We start from the raw sequence: 20,552 nt of genomic DNA on the forward strand, positions 1-20,552 counted from the left end.
ATGCTAAGCAGGTCTGGGTGCCCTTTCTGGCACGGTGAGCCATAGTCTTGTCACCACCTCCCCATCCCTTCCACAGATCCCGAGGACGGGGCAGGCCTCAGACACGAAATAAGAAGGCCTGGGATAGATATTTGCCCCCCCACCCACCTGTCTCTAACCCATCTCCCCAGGGCCCTGTGCCCTGCCCCAGCCTGTGTGCTGCTGGTCTGCTGCTTGCCCTGTCCTCAGATGGTCACACCCCTTCCCCCTACCCACTGTCCCTGAGTCCTCCGATGTCCTGCTTCAGATGACCCAGGAGGACCTGCAAAAGTGCTCACTTCTGGGCTCCTCCAGACTCCCAAATCAAAGTCTAGGGTGATCCCAGGAAGCTTTTTCACAAGGTGGTCAGGCGATTCTCATGCACCCCAAAGTCTGTGACTAGGTTCTTCAGACCTACCTGCCTGGCATTTTTGTGCTGGAAGCCACCTGTGGTTTCATACTGACCCAGGGAAAAACCGCATCACCCCACACCACCCGCAGACAGAGTCAGGACCGAGCCTTTCCCAGACGTGTGGTCAGCCGTGTGGCTCCCTGGCACTTCTTCTTCCGTGTGTTGGGGTTCAGAGTCTTGGCCTCTTTGGCGAGCCAGAAACCACGGGCTCCTTGAGCCACTTTCCTGCACTGTAGACCCGGGTCAGTGCTACTGCCTCTCTCTCTGCTAATTGTGGTGAGGACCGAGTGAGGTCACCACAGACTTCTCACAGTGCTCAGGACCCTGAAGATCATGCAGTCTACCCCAAACTTTGCAATGATGAAACCGAGGCCTGGGTGGCTGTGTACTTTCTCAGTGTTACACAGAGAACAGCATCAGGGAGGGAGCTAGAAACCAAATTCCCCGACACCCTAAGATTCTATCTACCACCCAGTCCATCTCCTGTGCCTGAAAAAGCACCTGGAAAAGTCCTTAGGGACTGTACAGGTGAAGGGGGATTCACAGGGTATTCTGTGAGCCCACAGGTGTTCCAAGCTCTAGGGCAGAGCCACATAGGGCCATCTACAGCCATCTCTCACTTCATGAGTCCACAGAAACCCGGGTCATCTGCCTCTCCCTTCTCTAAAACTGCTCTGACCCGGAATTCATTTATTATGGAAGTTAGCAAACCAGGCTCTGGACTAGTACGCCCCTCCATCAGGTTCCTTGCCCCTCCTCCCTAACGTGAGGCAAAAGCCGGGATTGTTCATTATGAATTACAGTATGACTTTCCATGTTGATTACCACAATCCAGTTCCAACCACAGGATGTGATAGGACACAGGCAGGTTCCAAGAGGGTAAATATGGCAACAGCCACCTGGGCAGTGGGAATCCGGCAAACTGGTGGGGGTGTCAGAGTCACAGTCAGGGTCAAGCACAGAAATGGAGACCAGTTGTAAAGGATAAACAGTTTGCTTTTCACGCTTCCTCATGCTGTGTGGCCTTGACCTTTTTCTCCTCTGAATCTTCCCATCCCTGCAACCCACCCAAGTATAAGATTACTGTTCATTACAAAAAAAAAAAAAAAAAAAGCCAAATCAGACAGTTATCTATGGACATATTAACATTCAGATGGTTTTCAGTCATACTGATGTGGAAATGTTATTACCACGAGACCTTATCAACTTGTTCTATTAGAAGGTGCCTTTGCCTGTTTTTAAATGAACAAACCATGAAATACCTTACACCTATAATGATTTAATTATACTTTTCCAAGCAAAGCAATTTTAAACTAGATTGACTCTTTTTCTTTTTAAGGAGCATTACCATGAGGTAAAGTGAAGTAAAAATATTTAGTTTTGAAGGAAACCAAATCTGCGTTGCAAAGCCAACGCATCCAGTACAACACTCCCATTCAGAATGTGAATCTGCGACCACTTGGGTGGAGAGTGACAGCTTATTTAGGCCTCTCTGGGTGTCGCCAAACTCACAACATTTCTGCCTTGACAAGCCTCGGGGCTCTGCAAAAACAGATGGAGAAGCTGGAGGCTGCTCACCAATTCCAGATCTGGCTTGGGTGCCTGAGAATCACAGTCGGTTTATCTCCTCCCCACTAGGGCCTACAGTACATGGAGCTCATCCCTAAAGAGAAGCAGCCAGTGACAGGCACCGAGGGCGCTTATTACCGCCGACGCCAGCTCATGCAGCAGCTCCCCATCTACGACCAGGACCCCTCTCGCTGCCGCGGACTTCTGGAGAATGAGTTGAAAGTAATGGAAGAGTTCGTCAAGCAATACAAGAGCGAGGCCCTCGGCGTGGGAGAGGTGGCCCTCCCTGGGCAGGGTGGCTTGCCCAAGGAGGAAGGGAAGCAGCAGGAAAAGCCAGAGGGCACAGAGACCACCGCTCCGACCACCAACGGCAGCATCGGTGACCCGTCCAAAGAATACGTAAGTGTCTGCCGTGCCTCCAGGTCTGGCTGAAAAAACCAGGCCCAGGGCTTGCACAGGCAGGGCCCCAGCTCCAGGCTCTTGCCCCTCATTCCAACATTCATTTCATGCATTCATGTTGCCAGCGGCTGTTTGGTGCTCAGTTACTCTGTGCCAGGCATTATCCTGTGGAAAATAACACAAGGTCACTGTGCTTCAGAGGCTACTTGTCCAGTGGAGGTCACAGGCTACCAAACTGTCACGGCTTAGAGAAAGGGCATCTAACCTTGCTTGAGGTGAGGGTGGGCTTGGAGGAGGAGCTGAGACCCAGCCTGGCCGGGAGAAATGACTAGGACGCACCCAGAGCTGAATTCAGGCTTGGCAGGGAAGACCCAGGCCATCTTAAAGAGGCAAGCTTGGGCAAAACAACCCTAAGTTCCAGAGAGCACGGTGGAGCCAGAGGATTGAACAAAGTCCCATGTGCCTGAGAGCGTGGTGTGCTGGGGGGCGTGGGGACACGACGCTGGCAGGGTCAGCAGGGGCACACTTCCTGAAGAGGCAAGCCTTCCATCCATTCATCACCCAAGTATCAACCAGCCTGTGCTGTCCGCCAAGCCCCAGGAAATCAAACAAGTGGAGGACTCCGTCCCCACACTGGAGAATACCATGGATGTAGGACTTCACTCTGAGGGCCACAGACAGCTATGGCAGGTTTCAGCGGGAGCTATCACAGGATCTGAGCTGTGCTTGGGAAGGCGCCCTCTAGCAGCATGTGGAAGATGTGCTGTAAGGGAGTGAGGGACTGGAGGCTATTTGAGAGAAAATGAAGAAGGTAGAGTGTCCGGGAGGTGAAAACCTCATGGATGGCTTTGTCTTCATCTGCCCCACAGGAGGTATAAAGGACTAGCTGGAGACGGGTACCACAGAGGGCTGATGTTTGCTGTTTCACGGCCTCTGGCTCCCGTCTACCTTTTGCCCTCTGCCCCAGTCAGCCAAGTGACTTCAGCTGCCTCTAATTGTTATTTGGAGATAAATGTCCCAATACGTGAAGCCCTCAAGCAAATAACCTGCCTTGCTGGTAACAGGCTGGCAGTCGCCCGTGTGAGCCGGACCGCCCAGGGAAATGCCAGCCCTGGTGATGTTGTCACTGCATTCAGAAAGGGCCAGGCTCTTTCCTGCCTGCAGTGACTCAAACTTGCCATCCAAAACCTGTGTCCTGAATGTCCAACCCCCATTTGTTGGCGCGTTCATTTGGGGTTACCGTCCAGTGAACTATGGCCACACACAGTCAATCTGAGAACTCTAAGTCAAAAGAACAAAACTTATTTTCCTTACCACAGGTTTGGCGATGGTGTTGAAAAGACCCATTTCCGAGGAAGAATCCATGTCCCAGCGACTTAAAAAAAAAAATTAGATCCAGTTACAGTGTTTCATAAACTAGTGTCCTCCCCATCCAGCCCTATATCCAAATAGTTATCTGTCCTTAAAGCATAAATACTGCATAATTCCAAGTTGGAAGGCGATCTCTTTAAGTCGTTGGGACATTTCCCAATTGCCATTCCCAGGAGAGATACGCTATTTTATCCTTGACTCAGCCCCACATATTTGTACAGCATGGAAGTGGGGCAAAGGTGGCCTGAGATCCTGAGCCCCTGCCTATCGTCAACTTTAGGAAGTAGTTCTGACAGTTTGGAAGCATTTAAACAATAAGACCAGACCAAAAACAGAATTTGAAGGAAGCCCGTGGTGGTTGGGCTGGGCTGGCTAGGGAAAACGGCCTTCTCCTTCCTTATCCTACCCCCAATCTTGATTGGATAACTAGTTATGTAACTAGTGGATCCCTGCCTGTACGTCATGTGTTCATGTCACCTCTAGGTGCTGCGGGTTTCTTTTTCATCTCTGTATCTTCAGCAGGTGCCATTGATATAGATAGTAGGTGCTCAATAAATATGTGAACCATGAATGAATGAACAAATGGATGAATCAGTGAATATTCAGACTAAATAGAGCCTCTAATGATGGGGACAGTTTAGATGACCATTTTGCCCCGGAGGATGATGAGATCCAAGTTCACATTTATTAAGCACCTGATGTGTGCCAGATGCCATGCCTACTCTTTCAGAGTTTTTGTTTAACTCACCCGGCTGCCTAGTAGGGTGAATTTCACCAACCCCATTTGACAGGTATGGAATCAGAGATTCATAGAGGGTAGGTAACTTTTCCAAGGTTCCACAGTTTCTAAGGAGTAGAACCTGGATCCGATACTTTTCCAACTACATGATGCTGAGTTATAAAACCCTGCTTATTATCTGTTCCAGGAAGAAAGAAGGCTGGGTGCTTTTATTGACTCCCTGTTTATCTCCTAGAAGCCAGGGAGCAAATCCTATAAAGGTAGCTAGATAGCCTGCCAGTCCATAGACAGTGTGTCCCCAGCAACCCCAAATTTGTTCTGCCTTACCCTAGTCAATGGCCAAGTCAAGTGGACGTGGGTGCTGGCCATCCTGTGTGCTGTGTCCCTTCTGTTTCTCATAAAAGGGAAGTGTAGGACAGCTACCAGAGCCAAGCATCAGGCAGGAAGCCTGATTTTTGCTCCCCTGATGAGGACAGTGGACTTTGCCAGAAATGGTCAGGGCATTCAATTTGAGAACCCAGATATGGGGAGGAAATTGTAGAACTCAGACTGATGCCCCAAATCCAAGCGGTGATTTATGAGAAAAAAAAAAAAATGGGCAAAAGAAAGAACACGTGAAACACATTTTCCTAGAATGATCTTGGTGACATAATATTGTTTGTCATCCTAAGAGTGATCATTATTACTATCGTTAGCAGCTACGATTTGGTTTTCTCTGAACCAAGGGCAGCGATAAGAACTAGAGGGTCTGATTTAAAGCCCCCAACCACCCAATGACTTGAAGAAAAGCTGTGGGATTTGAACCAACCCCCCATCAGTCCCCAAGTCCATCTTTCCTGTTGCCCAAAGCTTGTTCCTCGGATAGCTAATGGATATTAGATCCTAAAGGGGTTACATGGCCATGTAAGTTTGGGAGACATTAGAGTAACCAAAACTAAGTGGGTTTCTTTGAGGTAGGACTTCTGAGAGCCTCCGGCAGGTTGTGGCTGTGGTTCTGAAACTAAAATCACCTGAAAGGCTGGCTAAAATCCAGAGGACTGGGCCCCACCCTAGAGCTCCCTGCTTAGTAGGAACAGGTGGGGCCAGAGAATCAGCTATTCTAATGAACACCCGGGTTGATGCTGACATTGGTCTGGGGACCACACTTTGAGAACCACTGCTAAAAAAAGTATAAAAATAATTTTACATATAAGTCGAGGAAAAATAATATCATTAAAGTGGCATATGGTGAGGATCGGAGAAGACAACAGGGCATTCTATAGATGTTTTAGGCCTCCTGGCTTAGGGAGTCCAGCTCTGAGGATGCTACATAGGAATCTTCCTTTAAAGACCCACAGGGAGTTCAGGAAACACAGGCAGGGCATCACACACTGCATTACACCACACCCAACCACACTACTCAGCAGCCTGAGGCCACCAGCTCCCTTTTCACAGAGCCACAATCAGCCTATGCTGCAGGGCACTTCTGTGAGCTGGCACGGCTCCGTCTACACTGCAGGGCGTTTCTCCTCGGAGCTGGCACGGCTCCATCAATCTGCTGTCAGCCTGTTACAGTGCTGTCCTTCCTCAGAGACCTTGGGACCCGAGTTACAACAGGATCGGGCTGTTGAGTCTTCACCAAGCCCCTCCACCAAAATGTGCTCAGAGGAAAGGGTTCTCCAGACCAGAGGAGCATTACTGCCAAAAGCCTTTTCCACCTTGTCCATGTGGAAATGGGCCCCTTGAGCTGAGTTAGGGGTGAGGCCACATGTATAACAGAGGTCTATCCAGATTGTGGGAACAGCACCCTCTGAGCTCAACTCACCCGTATGGCTGGTGCTATGCAGTCCTTAGATCCGGGTCCTTAGATCCAGGAGCTGTGGCTGCCCTTGCCCACCTCAGAGCAGCCCTAAAGAGTCATTATTACACTGAGCTTAGGAGAGGCAGGACACCATGGGAAATGCCATCAGAGGCACCTGTCTTTGTGAGGAAACACCGCAGTGAAAAATCCCAGATGCTAACTCAGACACTGTCACCCCACAAGTGTGCCCTTTAAATCAGTGAGGCCAATTAAAAACCCCAAATATTTAATGTCTCCCCCTCTCTCCTTTACTTGCCCCACCGTGTGTGTGTTGGCAAGGAAGGGGGGCAGGTGGGAAGGGGACTGTTCACAGCAGGCTCACTCATGTCTTTGAGTCCTCCTAACAACTATTGGCAGAGGCTGGAGTTGTTCACACCCATTTCACAGCTGTGAAACCTGCAGCAGAGAACTTAAAAGGCTTGCTGATGAGAGGTGGGGCTGGGATTCCATCCCAGATCCTTGTTGGTCACCAGTCCTGAGGAGTCTGAGCAGTCCTGGGGTGGGGCCCTGGGTGGGTGAGGACACTCCACAAAAGTGTGTGTATTTATGATTGTTGGTTGAGCCACAGAGTTTGGAGTCACCCACAGCCCAGTTCAGTGAAGAATCTGGGGGCCTCTTGTAGGCATGCCAAGAACAATGGAAGGCCTCACCCATTACACCCCAATCCCACACACCATGGGTTCTCATGGGTTTGGAGGGCTTCAGAGAGCTCCATGGCCAGGGATCTGCCAACTCCAGCAATCTGGAACATTCCCTGGAGAATGGCAGAGCCCCATATCCACTTTCCAGGCCCTCCGCGCCCCACCTTTCCCACCTGGATGGAACCTATGAGCGCCTGGGCTGCGAGGTCAATGACCTCAATGCTCTGATTGTTAACAGCCCCACCAAACCATTTCCCTGCATTTAGAATGCTTACTTGGTATTTTCTCAGAAATGAAATGTGCGGATTTCCTGGGCATGGAATTTCCTCCCTTCCCTACACCCCAAACTTGTAACTGAAGAAAGGGGAAAGGAAGCCAGAACATAGCATTCAATGTAATCTCCACCCGTTAGTAATTTACCATCACTGCTGGGTGCCCCTCACCCAGCCCCTTCCCCACAGCACCCCGCCCACTGAGGCCTGCCTCTCAGATGGAAACTTACAGCATCTGGCTGCTCAGCCCAACTCCTGCCCCAACAAGGGACATATTTGTGGGCAAGGGACTTCCAAATCTTTGTGCAGCAGATGTTTGGCTTGTGGGCTCGGCAGGCTGGCTTTCCTGCAGGCCCCTCTCTGGGAATTTGAAACCACTGCCCCACCCCCAGTCCTGAGCCCTGTCTGAGCTGGAGGACAGAGGGTAAAAGGCCCAGGGAAGCAGCAGGAAAAATCACCATGGTTACCAGGCTTCTCAACATCTGCCTCCCTCCTTCTTTACAGTGGAGATATTTTAATGACATTAAAGGACTTTTTTTCCACTGAAAATTCCCTTCATCCCACTTTTTTATGCTATAAATATATTTCCATGTTGCCACAGAGACTTCACAAGTTGGTTTTGTTTTTTTTTTTTTTTTTTCTGGAGTGGGCTGCATAATATTCCATTGACTAAAACAGAGCTGGCAACTTTTTTTCTGTAAAAGGCAGATACTAAATATTTTAGGCTTTGCAAGCCACATGGTCTCTGTCACAACTACTCCCTCTGTTGTTGTAGCACTAATGCAGCCATAGACAATATCTAACAGATGACCATGGCTGTGTGCGAATAAAACTTTATTTGCAAAAACAAGCAGTGGGCTAGGTTTGGCCCACAGATGTAGTTTGCTCACCCCAGAATTAGAACAACTGTAAAACATGGTTTTTATTAGCTTTTTATGAATTACTTTGGTTTTATTCAATTTCATTTTGCTAATGCAGGTTAATGAATAATGATGATAATGACGTCATCTGCCATTCCTTGACTACCTAGATTGTGCCCAGCACTTGTGCCAAAGGCTTTACCTAGTTTTGTTTTGTTTTTCAACTGAATCCTAAGAATTCTCCTACAAAATATAATTTCCCCTTTTTCTAGTCATCTAGCTTGTGAGCGGTTAAGGCAGAACTGGAACTTACCCTAAACCCCACAAACACCACAGATGATGGAACCTCCTTTTTCCATAGCACCCCATGCAGCTGCAGGCACGTGCATGACCACTGCGACAAGATGAGCACATATAAGGCTTCTTCCTACTCTGCAATGTCCTTGGTGGGAAGCCAGCTCTTGCCCACACACTTGTCAAAGCTGGAGTTAAGAACACCCCAGGCTGACGGTCTCTCTTCTGAGAGTAGCATTTATGAAGCCTTCCTGGCTCCGTGTTCCCCCTTTATCAGGTAACCAGTGAGAGAGATTCAGTTAGAGATGCCTAACATGTGACTTTGCTTGGCAGAGAGGCCCATGTTCAATCGTCTGCCCCAAGAAGAAGCATGAGGTGAAATCGTTGGCCAACAACAGGGACCGCCATGTGTAAAGCATCTCCCATAAGCCAGGGCCTGTCATATGTTTACAAGTGAGGAAACTGAGGCTCAGGGAGGTGGGTGATTTGTCTCAGGGCTTATCAGTGATGGAGCAATGGTACAGATCTTATCCCAAAGCCCCTCACCCTAACCACTGCACCCAGCCTGCCCAGTCTGTACTGTGAGGAGTCTCAGGAAGATGACAGTGTGGAGGAACAGAACACAAGAGTCTAAAGATACCAGAAATGACACTGGGCTGAAAAAGGAAAGAAAATGAGGAAAAAAAAAAAAACCTCTGGGATACATGAGGCTGCAAAGCAAAGATGGCGAATAATCACCATAAGAGGAAATGGGGAGAGGCTGTTTATAAATAAATTGTTGAGTATTTGTGTTGGAAAGAACCCAGCGCCTGAATTCAAGGCCCTTGTGTTAATATTTACTGTATTGTAATAGTGAGATTTTCACAAGGCACTCTGGGTTTAGACTGAGTAGGCCTTTGGATAAGAGCCTTCCAGAAAAGAACAGAATTATTGGGACAGAGCTTCTGGCAACCCCAGCAGAGAGATTATTGCTGGAGAGGGTTCTCCACATCTGCTGATCCTGCTCTGAAGGCCAACACAGCTCGGTCCTTAGAGACAGGTCTTTGGCCATGTAACCTTTGGCCACTGTCCCTAATATACTGTTGCCTAAAACACTTTGTGTCTAGGTTACTCCCATTCCAGAAGTCTTAATTCTGTGTGCTCACATTGGATGTTCTCGTCACCTAATGTTGCATATCCAACCACCCAAAGGTGGAGAGGCTTAAAGAAAGAACATCTGTCTTGCTCAGAAATCAGCAATGTGGGCAAGGTTCAGTGGGGATATCTTGTCTCTGCCCACGTGGCATCATTTGGAGCAGCCTATAGGCTGGGGGCTGTCTTGGTGGTCTGGCTTCAGTGCTGGGAAGACACAAACAGCTGGGTTGGACCAGCCAGGGAGGGGGTCTTTGGGCCTGTTGCTCTCTGTGTGGTTTCTCCACAAAGTCGCCCTGGCATAGAGGTCTCACGATTTCTTTCCTGTCCTCCCAGGGCTCCCAAGGTGTGTGTATAGAGAGAGATCCCAGTGAAAGCTGTGCTGTCTTTTATGCCCTACCACAGGCATCTGTAACATCCCTCCCACTACACTCTGTTCAATAGAAGCAAGTCATTAAGGAGGGACCACAATCAAAGGAAGGGACTTAGATACCCCATTGGATGGAGGAGTGTCCAAGAATTTGCCAACAACATTTCCACACACCATGACCAAAAGAACCCCAGCCCTGCAGGGTCTTAGCTTCTGAAGTAGCCAAATCTGAAATGTTCCTCAGCTTTCTCAAACCAGACATTTTTTGTTTGTTTTTTGTTTTTGTTTTTTTACAGATTACAAAGGCCCAAAGTATAGAATTTTCAAATCCTTTCATTTAGACCTTTTTCATTAAGAATCTCTCGCCATTTGAGCAGGGACAGGGCAAAACTTCAGGGTCATAAGGAGAAACTTCATACCTGTTCCACCTGTGAAAGATTTGGGCCACTCCCCCCTCCTCCCAGGGGGAAATGGTCTGCAAACTAAGTTACGTGGCAAATGTTAGAAAGATTCTCATGAGCAAGCTCTGATTTTAGATGGTTGAGAGTATGAATAAGAACCAACTGATACGCTAATGATAAGTGTTCTTCTGTATGCTTTTTAACATAGTCCCAAGGGACTTGTACTTGGCCACACTATCTCCTTCATGGGGGAAGTAGCCTGGGAATGACCACACTGGGCTTTCTTAAAAATTGTGTAGAATTTAAGCATCCCAGGAATTCAAACTGGCGTTTGCTATAACTGAACAGAGTTGATGATATCATTTTTGCTGAGCTTATTTTTAAGGTCATTTTTAAACTCTGTGTGGCAGTGGTTCACAAAGTGGGTCCCCTGACTACACCAGCATCCCCCAGAGCTTGCAGAATCCTGCACCCCATCCCAGACCTATCCGAATCAGACACTGTGGGTGTGGGGCACAGCAGTCTGTTTTAAGAAGCCCTCTGGGGGGTATTGGGGCAGACTCCAGTCTGAGAACCAGGGTCTTACAGGGGGCGGTTTGGGGAAGGGGACTGACTGTAGCCGAGTCTGGGGTAGTGATGGACGATACAACTCCCAGAACCCTGTTCTCTGGCCACGCACAGATGGAGACAATGGAGATGGGAAACTACTAAGCTCATCAGTGGGAAAAGTCACTTCCTGCCAACCTACATGATCGTGGTGTTACGGAAAGGAACCTCAGGCCTCCAAACCTAAAGCTCATCCTGCCTCCAGTATATCTTTGTCATCTTGGGAAAGGGATTTAACCCTTCCGGGCCACAGGTCTCTCATCTATAAAGAGAGCTGGGATACGGATAACCAGAGATTTTAGCTAATTATTACTGAGCCCTTATAAAGTCCATTAACTCTATTATCGCATTTAATCCATGCAACAGCTCTATGACATTGTTAATATTATTGGTATCCTCACTTGATGGGTGAAAAAACTAAGGCACAGAGAGGTTGGGTAACTTGTCCAAGGTCACACAGCCAGCCCCACTCTCAGCTACCTACTGCAATTTAGAAATTGTCCACTTCAGTACCAAGGATTGTTGGAGAATAAGTTTGTGCAGAGAAAGGCAAGGCAAGGATCCTAGGAGCCAAGCAGGCAAGGGGGCGTTCTGACTCTTGGTTGCCAGCCTGCCCCTGGTGGCTGAGGGGCCACCAGGCTGACAGAGCCAGCACACTGTCAGATCTACTATCCAGGACACTGTCAGACAGGAAAAGGAACACAGAAAATAGCTCAGAGGCCAAGGGAGGAAATTTGTTCCTGACACATGCTGACAGGGCTCATTACTCGGACATCTTGTTTTCATAAAATGGCAGTGACACTGTTTGCTTTAAAAAGGGCTGGCTACTGGTAATAACGAGGCCAGGAGCCAGGGATGCTGAGGGAACAATGAGGGAAGGGCCACTCCTCACTGAGGGAGGTGCATAAGACAGCACTTTCAGATGTGGTGGGGGAAGGTCAGGACCAAGCTCTGCGGGCATGACTCTCCCTCCCTTCTCCATGCTGCCCCTGCCACTACAACTATCTCCTTCCCGTGCAAACCAAACACAGCCCTTCCAGCCTCAAGAACCAGTAATGGCCCCCTATTACCTCCAGAGATCTCAGCCATAACCTAGGCTCACAGCCACCCAGACTGCCCCTCTGACCTCCCAGCCCTCCGTTTCCTTCTGTGGGTTGTGGGTGCCTTCAGATGCTCCCCAGACTCCGCCACGTGCATTTCTATCTCTTTCCCTTTCTCTGCTTCCGTGTTAAGCAACATCTGGAAATCTGGAGTTGGAAGCCCCACTGGTATACCACAGTGATACCCAGCCAAGGTGGTGGATTGACCCCAAGTCCCTTCTTTGCTGGACGAAAAGGGCTGGAAATTTCGTCCCATGAAATTTAGAAAGCCAGGCGGACAGAAAACTCACTTGGTACTCACATGACACTTGCCAAATAGTTTACACGTCCTGGCTGTGCTGAAGGGATGGTGAAAATAAGTAAATGATGATTCATCACTTGTTTTTGGTTTAAGACCTCTGATGAGCTCCATGGGAGCTGGGACTCAGTCACGTGCAGAGGAACAGGGTTTTCATTGCGGTGAAGGACTCACACCGTTCATTCTTGTGGGCATAACTGAAACAACAAGTCCAGCACATTCTAAGGAACATTGTCAAGCTGTCCAGATCCATTAGCCAAGCATATTTTTTATGTAGACATTCATTCAACAACTACTGTGCTCAGGGACCCCTGAGCAGTACATGGGCATTCTTTGTGGTCTGGTTTTCTTTCCCTATTTTTTGTCATCGTAGCTTTTATTTTTTCTTCATACGCAAGAATATATATTAAGAATGTAATTAAACTATATAACTTAAGAATGCCAAGTGTCTAGGCTCTTAACTTATGCCTACTCCTGTCTGCATGGCAGAACGAAATTTCTAGTTTGGCTGACACATAATTGGTGCTTGGTAAGCTTAGAGTCCTCATCTAAAGCTGGGGTCTGCAAACATTTTCTCATGGAGGCCAAATGGTAAATATTTTAGGTGTTGCAGGCCCAGAGCCAAAACTGATGATATCATGTAGGTACTTTATGTAACAAGAGGGAAAACAAATTTCCACAGTTTTCCATTTCTGAAATTCACAATCTAATAATATAAATACAGGTTTTTGTAATACAGGTTACATTGGTCAGCTCAGACCACCGTAACATAACACCACAGACTGGGTGGCTTAAATAGCAGAAATTTATTATCATAATTCTGGAGGCGGGAAGTCCAAGATCAAAGTGCTGGTGTGGTGGGTTTCTGATGAAGCCCCTCTTCCTGGCTTGTACATAGCTGCCTTCTCCCTGTGTCTTCACAGGACCTTTCCTCTGTGTGCACACAGGGTGGGAGAGAAGTTGATTGGTGCCTAGTCTTCTGGTAAGGACACCAGTCCTGTCAGATTAGGGCCCCATCCTTATGACTTCATTTAACCTTAATTACCTGGTCTTGTAGCCATATACAGTCACATTGAGAATTAGTACTTTAACATATGAATTGGTGGCAGGCACACAATTCAGTCCTTAATACAGGTCTACTAATGAGGAAAATGAAGTTCTTTTTTGGGAGAAAACATTTCAGTGAACTGGAGCTCAAACGTAAAATCTGTTCTTAGCCAGTGGGTCTTACGAGTACAGGGAGCATCAGGGTTTGGTGTGGCTGCAGTTTATGGACACCTACACACAGTATAGTAGAAAGAACCTTGGCTTTGGGGTCAGGCTTGGCCCATGTTCAAATCCCAGCTTTGCCTCCTATCCGCTGTATATTAATGAACAACCACTGAAACTCTCTGAAACTCAGTTTTGCCAAGTCTGGAGGGAAATAATGATTTCCTTAAAAGGGAGCTAAATCTAGAAGGGGGAATATCTCTCCAGGGCTTCTGTAAGGAGTGCAAAATCCTGAGCATAACGCTGGATGTAGACCTGTCTTTAAGAAATGATAGCCACTGCCATCATCATCATCATCATCATCATCATCGGAATTTTGAGGAGCTGGAAAATAACTCCAAAATGACTCAAAAGATTTGATGGATTACATATGTACTCTGGAAAGTATGTCAGGAGAATAGCAATTAACCTCTGTGGTTTTTCTCCCAATGTAATCATGACAATAACATCAGACAAATCCCAGTTGAGGTCCACCTGACCAGTACTCCTCCAAACTGTCAAAGTCGTCAAAAACAAAAGAAGTCTGAGAAGTCACAGGCAAAAGGAGCCTAAGGGACATGAGGACTAAATGTGATGTAGGATCCTAGAATAGAAAAAGGACATTAGGAAAATCTAAGAACATCTGAATAAAGTTGGGACTTTACTTAATAATAGCATATCAATATTGGTTAATTAATTGTGACAAGTATATCACTTTAAGATGTTAAGAACCAAGGAAATTAGGTGTGGGGCAAATACCTTTCTGTAGTATCTTCACAATTTTTCTGTAAATCTAGAACTGTTTTAAAATGTAAAGTTCATTAAAAAAAAATAATTATACAGGACACCTGGGTGGCTCAGTTGGTTAACCACCCAGCCTCGGCTCAGGTCATGATCTCACGGTTCCTGAGTTTGAGCCTAGAGTTGGGCTCTGCGCTGACAGCTTGGAGCCTGCTTGGGATTCTCCTTCTCTCTCTGCTCCTCCCCTACTCAGTCTCTCAAAAAAATAAATAAATAAAAAATAATTACACGTGGGTAAAAGATCCATTCAAAGTGCAAGGTGGTCCAGTGGGTTTTAATGTAAGCAGGATGAAAGGTTAATTGATATGGTTCAGATTCCCCACTGACTTTTGAGAAACTACCACTTGTCCCATTTTGATTTAGTATCAAGGAAGAATATCCACAGTTATCTGGAAAGGCTATTAAAATACTCCTCCATTCCTTTTCTAACTCCATAGCAGGGTGAGGTCAGATTTTTTTCATATATTTCAAAGAAAGCAACATAATGCAAAAGACGAAAAGCTACAACGGTTACAAGAATCCAGCAGTCCTTTATTGAGCTAGTCATTAAAGAGATTTACAAAGATATAAAGCAATGCCACTCTTCTCACTGAATTTTTCTGTCTGGGGAAAATGGAGCTATTTTTTTTTTAGCGTTTATTTGTTTGGAGAGAGAAAGAGCATGTGCACATGCGGTAGACGGCAGAGAGAGAGGGAGAGAGAGGGTCCCAAGCAGGCTCCAAGCTGTCAGCACAGAGCCCAACATGGGGCTTGATCCCATGAACCATGAAATCATGACCTGAGCCAAAATGTAGAGTTGGACACTTAACCAACTGAGACATCCAAGCGCCCCTACAGTTATTTTCAATTACAAATATTTATATTAACATGTCGGTTTATTATTTTAAATGAATCAACAAATAGTTATTCAAGTTTTTAGTCAGTTTTAATTTTTCTTTTGGTAAATCCCAACAGCTGTTACCCATATGAACAAAAATTCTTTGGGGTTCTTAATAATTTGTAAGAATATAAAGGGTCCTGAGGATAAAAAGTTTGAGACTCACTGAGCTAAACAACTAATTCGTCCCCACAGCAACCTATGAGGTAGGTTTGAAGATGAGAAAACTGAGGAACAGAGAGGTTTAGTAACTTGCTGGAGGGCCCCCAGGAAGGAAAGAGATGAGCTGAAGCTCAAACCCATGTCACTATGCTCTCCTGACCCTTATATCCCTGATGTCCTCTCCCCTTCTAGGTCTGTGAGCTCTGCAAGGGAGTGGCCCCTGCGGACAGCCCTGTGGTCTACTCAGACAGGGCAGGCTACAGCAAGCAGTGGCACCCCACCTGCTTTGTGTGTGCCAAGTGCTCGGAGCCACTGGTGGACCTCATCTACTTCTGGAAGGACGGTGCCCCCTGGTGTGGCCGCCATTACTGCGAGAGCATACGGCCCCGGTGCTCTGGCTGCGATGAGGTGAGAAGAGCTGTTCTGCTCTTTCTGAATTCTTTCTGAGCCTCAGGGCTTCCTCAGCATACAAGTACATATTCCAAAGTGTGTGGGGCGCCTGGGTGGCTCAGTCAGTGAAGCCCCCGACTCGGTTTCAGCTCAGGTCACGATCTCACAGTTTGTGGGTTTGAGCCCCACGCCAGGCTCTGCACTGCACTGTCCGTGCAGAGCCTGCTTGGGATTCTTTTTCTCCCTCTCTCTCCCCCTCCCCCGCTTGCATGCTTGCACGCTCTGTCTCTCTCAAAATAAAACGAACTTAAAAAAAAGAAGTGTTATTTATTCAAAGCCCCAGTGACCCTGTGTGACCTTGCTGGTGAAGACTGGCCATTGGCCACTTAGCTATTGTTGGGCTGTCTTCACCGGGATATGTAATCCCATCTCAGAACAAAGCCGGGCTTTGGATTCGGGCCAAAGAGTATCATGGCTGCTAGCTAAGTAAACCCTGCCTACGGCAGAGAATTTTGTTTTCCATCTAACAAGCTAAGAGACAATTATGACCTGTGCAGATAACCGTACTTACTGCCTGAGGTTTGTGACCCATTCCTCCACTGACGCATTTGAAGGTCACAGGAGAATGGGGGAGGAGGAACCACCATTCTGCAACTTGTCCTCGATGCCCTGTCTCCACAAGGGACAGAACCTGACTGGCGCACTGTCTCTGCTCCCCTCCCCAGATCATATTCTCGGAGGACTACCAGCGTGTGGAAGACCTGGCCTGGCACCGAAAGCACTTCGTGTGTGAAGGCTGTGAGCAGCAGCTGAGCGGCCGGGCATACATCATCACCAAGGGCCAGCTGCTGTGCCCAACCTGTAGCAAGTCCAAACGCTCCTGAAGGGCTGCCCGGCCACAGCCGGAATCCACAGGATCCCACCAAGGAGGGGAGCCAGGGGTGCTGAGGTCATTCTAAGGGTCCGATGTGACGGCCAGCAGGCAACAAAACCAGTGATTTTTTTCAGTGGGAATATATATATGCACACGTACACACACGTATTCTAGGCTGGTAGATCCTTGAGAGTCAATAGTTTTAAAGCCAGCAGTGTTCTGAGAGGTCTAAGAATGGGGTTACATTGTTGTTTCCCAGCCACCAACTACAGACACAACTGGCATCCTGCAAGGGATCTCTAGGAGTTTCCCAAAATGCAGTTCTGAGTGATCAAATCGCGTAGCTGTCGGATGTGTGTGCTTTCTCACGAACGTGGGGGCTCCTCCAGGAGCTGGCTGGGATCCCAACAGTCATTTGTGGCCTCCTTTTCAAATGGAATTTGAATTTGAAATAAAAAAAGATGTTTTTGGCATGATGAACGTATTCAATAAAAGTCTGATGAAGTCCATCTATGCCCTATCTAGTCATTTACACCATGGCGGTGATTGCATGGCACCCGTTTAGCCCCTCGGTCCTGAGTGCTGGCGGTGGCAGAAGGCACAGAAGTGCTGCGCCTCCTTGCCAACCGCGTCTCATCAGATTTCTCTGTGAGCACAAGTGCTCAAGGCAGAACCCCTGGACCGCCGTTCCAGGAACCCCCGGATCAGTGATGGGACATGTCATGGTTTACGGTACATCAAAAAGCAGCCTCTGGGAGCTGATCGGCTGCCCTCGCAGGGAATGAGCGAACCCCTCTGAGAGTGAGACCAGGTGGAGTGTTGGGGAGCAGCCACACAGGGCTACCTGAGCTCGGCCAATGGGTGCCCCGGGGGACATGGTGACCAGTGAGGGCAGTCTTGAAGAAATATAGGATGTTTATGCGAAATCTCTCTTCTTCTAAACGTTGCCAACTCAGCACAGAATGAGCCAAATAGAATAGGTCTTTGGGCCAGATTTTCTCTCTTTTTATGACCTCTGAGCATTTGCAGCTCCCAGATTAGTTTCCTTTGCACAACATCTAACAAAAGGAATCTCTTTCTCTACTGGGGAAACAGAGACAAAAAAAGACATGAGGCTTAGGGGCTCACAGCCCGGTCACCCATGGCTTTCCTTCTTTCTCAAATTTCCCATGTGTTGCCAAGTTTCTTTCATTTTCCCACCCGAATTTCACTCTGTTCATCTCTTACCTACAATACCCTGACCTTGCAAGTTTGACCAAAGCTTTTGCAATTGCCTCCTGAGGTGGTTTTCTGTTCCCAGCTCCTTGCTCCAGTCACCTGCTACCCTGTCGTGTCCATCCGCCTCCCAGAGAGAAGCTTGGGCTGTGTCATCATCCTCACCCACCCTGCCTGGCTCCCTGGTGTCTCCAAGTTAAGAACCAAGTCCTCACCCTGACATTTGAATCCTTCCAAGATTTGGCTTAATTGTCTTTTTGGCCTTGGAACCCTTCATTTCTCTTGATTTCCATTTCCCTCTTTCTCCTAGACATTCACCCACTGCCTCTGGTCAAGCCCTCTTCTGAGCTTTTCCCAGTTCTGTGCTGGTTACTTGAAGGCCAACACCATCTGTTGAAATTCTATCTGTCCTGTAAGGTGCTACTCAAGCACCTTTACTTGCTTCTCAATCCCTTCCCAGAGGCACCAATGGAATATTCACTCTTTCATTCACTCACTCACTCACTCACTCATTCATTCTGCAAATATCCACTGGGCATTACAGAGTTCCATTAAGCAACCTGAGTACAGGAGACAGTGTTCATAGAAAGCACAATACCCCTGCCTCCTGGACTTTACAGTCTGTGGGGGAAATGGCCTTAGGCAAATATTCCGACAAGTCAATGTAAAATTATAAAAAGGGGAGGAACATGTCTCTATAAAGAATATAAAAGAGATTGGACCTAGACAGGAGAGGTGCTCCTGGAAAAGTGATACTTGAACTGAGATCTAAAGGGTAAATTCTGAGCAGCCAAAGAGGGAAAGGAAGATGGTTAAGGATAAATACATGGGTGGCATGTGCAAAGGTCCTGTGGCTGAAGTAGCATCAGTTTTTTCAGTACCTATATATTAGTGTTGAAGATACAGTGGTGACCATGGCCCATGAGTGGGGCTTACAGAAGACTACTGTGGTACATACAGAGATGTGAGGCATAAGAGTTGCACCAATTTTGTCGGCAGTGGAAAAGACCAGTCTCTCCTAAGAGCAATGGGGAACCTTCAAAGAGTTTTAAGCAGGGGTAGTGATGACTGGATAGAGAGATTATTGGATACATGCTCTCTCCTCTGCTGAAACCCCAGCATGATACCTGACTGATTTTATCCTGGTATCTTTGTCCACACCATTGTGGGCAGGAGTGATGTCCCCCAGTAGACCCTACCAGATATCACCCAGAACGTCCTCCTGCCTTCCCCATGTCTACTAACAACACCTCACGCTTGCCATTGGAATACCTGAATCCTCTCTGACACTCCTTTCCTGTCAGATAGGTCACTGTCATGGCTTTCCCTCTATCACTGAGGTCTTATTTCTCCTTGAATGATTTTAGCCGAGACTGACAATAGTGTCCTAGTGAGTCTCCCTACCCGAACTCACCCTCTCCACACACTGCCCAGATGAACTGCTCAGAAACACAGGCCTCCTCTAAAACAGGGGCTCCCTGTTGCATACCTAGAAGAAAATCAAAACTTCTTAGGCTTGCAATCAAGCTTCTTAATTTCTCCAGCCCCAAACCACCTTGGCTTCCTGCTCCCCATTCAGAGGCCTGGTGAAAAGCTTGCAGGTCCCTGCTTCATGCTTTCTCCACCTCTGCACCATCACTCAAGCTATTCCCTCTTCTGGGAGTTCCCCACGCTGTGTTCAACTGCTGCCTTTTCCAAGGGACCACCAGAGCTGAGTGGCAGTTCTGTAGTAGAACTGGAAGGAGGTAGGCTTTAAAAGGCTACAACGTTAACTAACCACCCCCCCCCCCCCATTCAGCAAAAAAGTCAGCCACTGTTCCCATCACTGTCTTTCTCTAGGAAGACTTCCCTGGCCTCACCCTCCCCTCGGGGGTGTTTTAGGTTCCTCTGTGTGCTCAAAAGCATCCAGGCTTTCTGCAATCATTGACTGATGCTATTGTGCTATAATTACTGGTTTCTGAAAGCCTTCCTCTATGAACTTGCACTATCTTTGGTTCTCCAATCCTTACTATGGCACCTAGCAACTAAATGCAAGGACAAACAGCCTAGGGCTCTTGGAGGATGCATTGTTGCCAATGGCCCTGGGCTTCAGAAAGAAAGAGCATGTGACTCAGTCCTGGCCAACGGGGCTTCTCCACTGGGGAGCTGCTTAGAAAAGTTTTCTTCCTTAATGGAAAGAGACGTTCTGGGGAAAAAAAGCCCTGTTTTTGGGTTTTATATATATATATATATATATATATATATATATATATATAATTTCAAACTTACAAAATAAGTTTCAAGAAGACATTGTTTTTCCCTTGAACCATGTGAGGGTGGGGCTGACACAATGCCCCATCACCCCTGAGTATTTTAGCGTCTAATTCCCATGAACAGAAACATTCTCCTACATAAGCACTAAACAACCATCAAAATCAGAAACTAACACTCTACCATCTACTCCTCAGATGCAAGTTTCACTGATTGTACCAATAATATCTTTTACTACAAAAAGATCCAGCCCAGGATGATGCATTCCAGTTTAGTTACCTTGTCTCTTCAGTGCTCTGTAATTTTGAAGTGTTTCTTGTTCTTTCCTTGACATTTATGACCTTGACATCTAAGAAGTCTGCTTATTGAATAGAAGGTCCATCAAATTGGGTGTCTAATATTCTCTCATAATTA

The 20,552-nt window shown here is 47.3% G+C and overlaps 1 protein-coding gene across 1 annotated transcript in view; it reads left to right on the forward strand.

Annotated features, from left to right (window-relative positions):
- Positions 1-17,182, forward strand: part of LMCD1 (LIM and cysteine rich domains 1) — a 57,948-nt gene extending 40,766 nt beyond the window's left edge. The window contains exons 4-6 of the mRNA XM_019428299.2: positions 2,069-2,398; positions 15,602-15,817; positions 16,525-17,182. Of these exons, the coding sequence (XP_019283844.1) occupies positions 2,069-2,398; positions 15,602-15,817; positions 16,525-16,683 (705 nt within the window). The 3' untranslated portion in view covers positions 16,684-17,182. The remainder of the gene's footprint in view (positions 1-2,068; positions 2,399-15,601; positions 15,818-16,524) is intronic.
- The last annotated feature ends 3,370 nt before the right edge of the window (positions 17,183-20,552 follow it).

This window comes from Panthera pardus, unplaced genomic scaffold (assembly GCF_024362965.1).
Source record: "Panthera pardus isolate Hobbes unplaced genomic scaffold, ASM2436296v1 HiC_scaffold_8, whole genome shotgun sequence".
Lineage (NCBI taxonomy): Eukaryota > Metazoa > Chordata > Mammalia > Carnivora > Felidae > Panthera > Panthera pardus.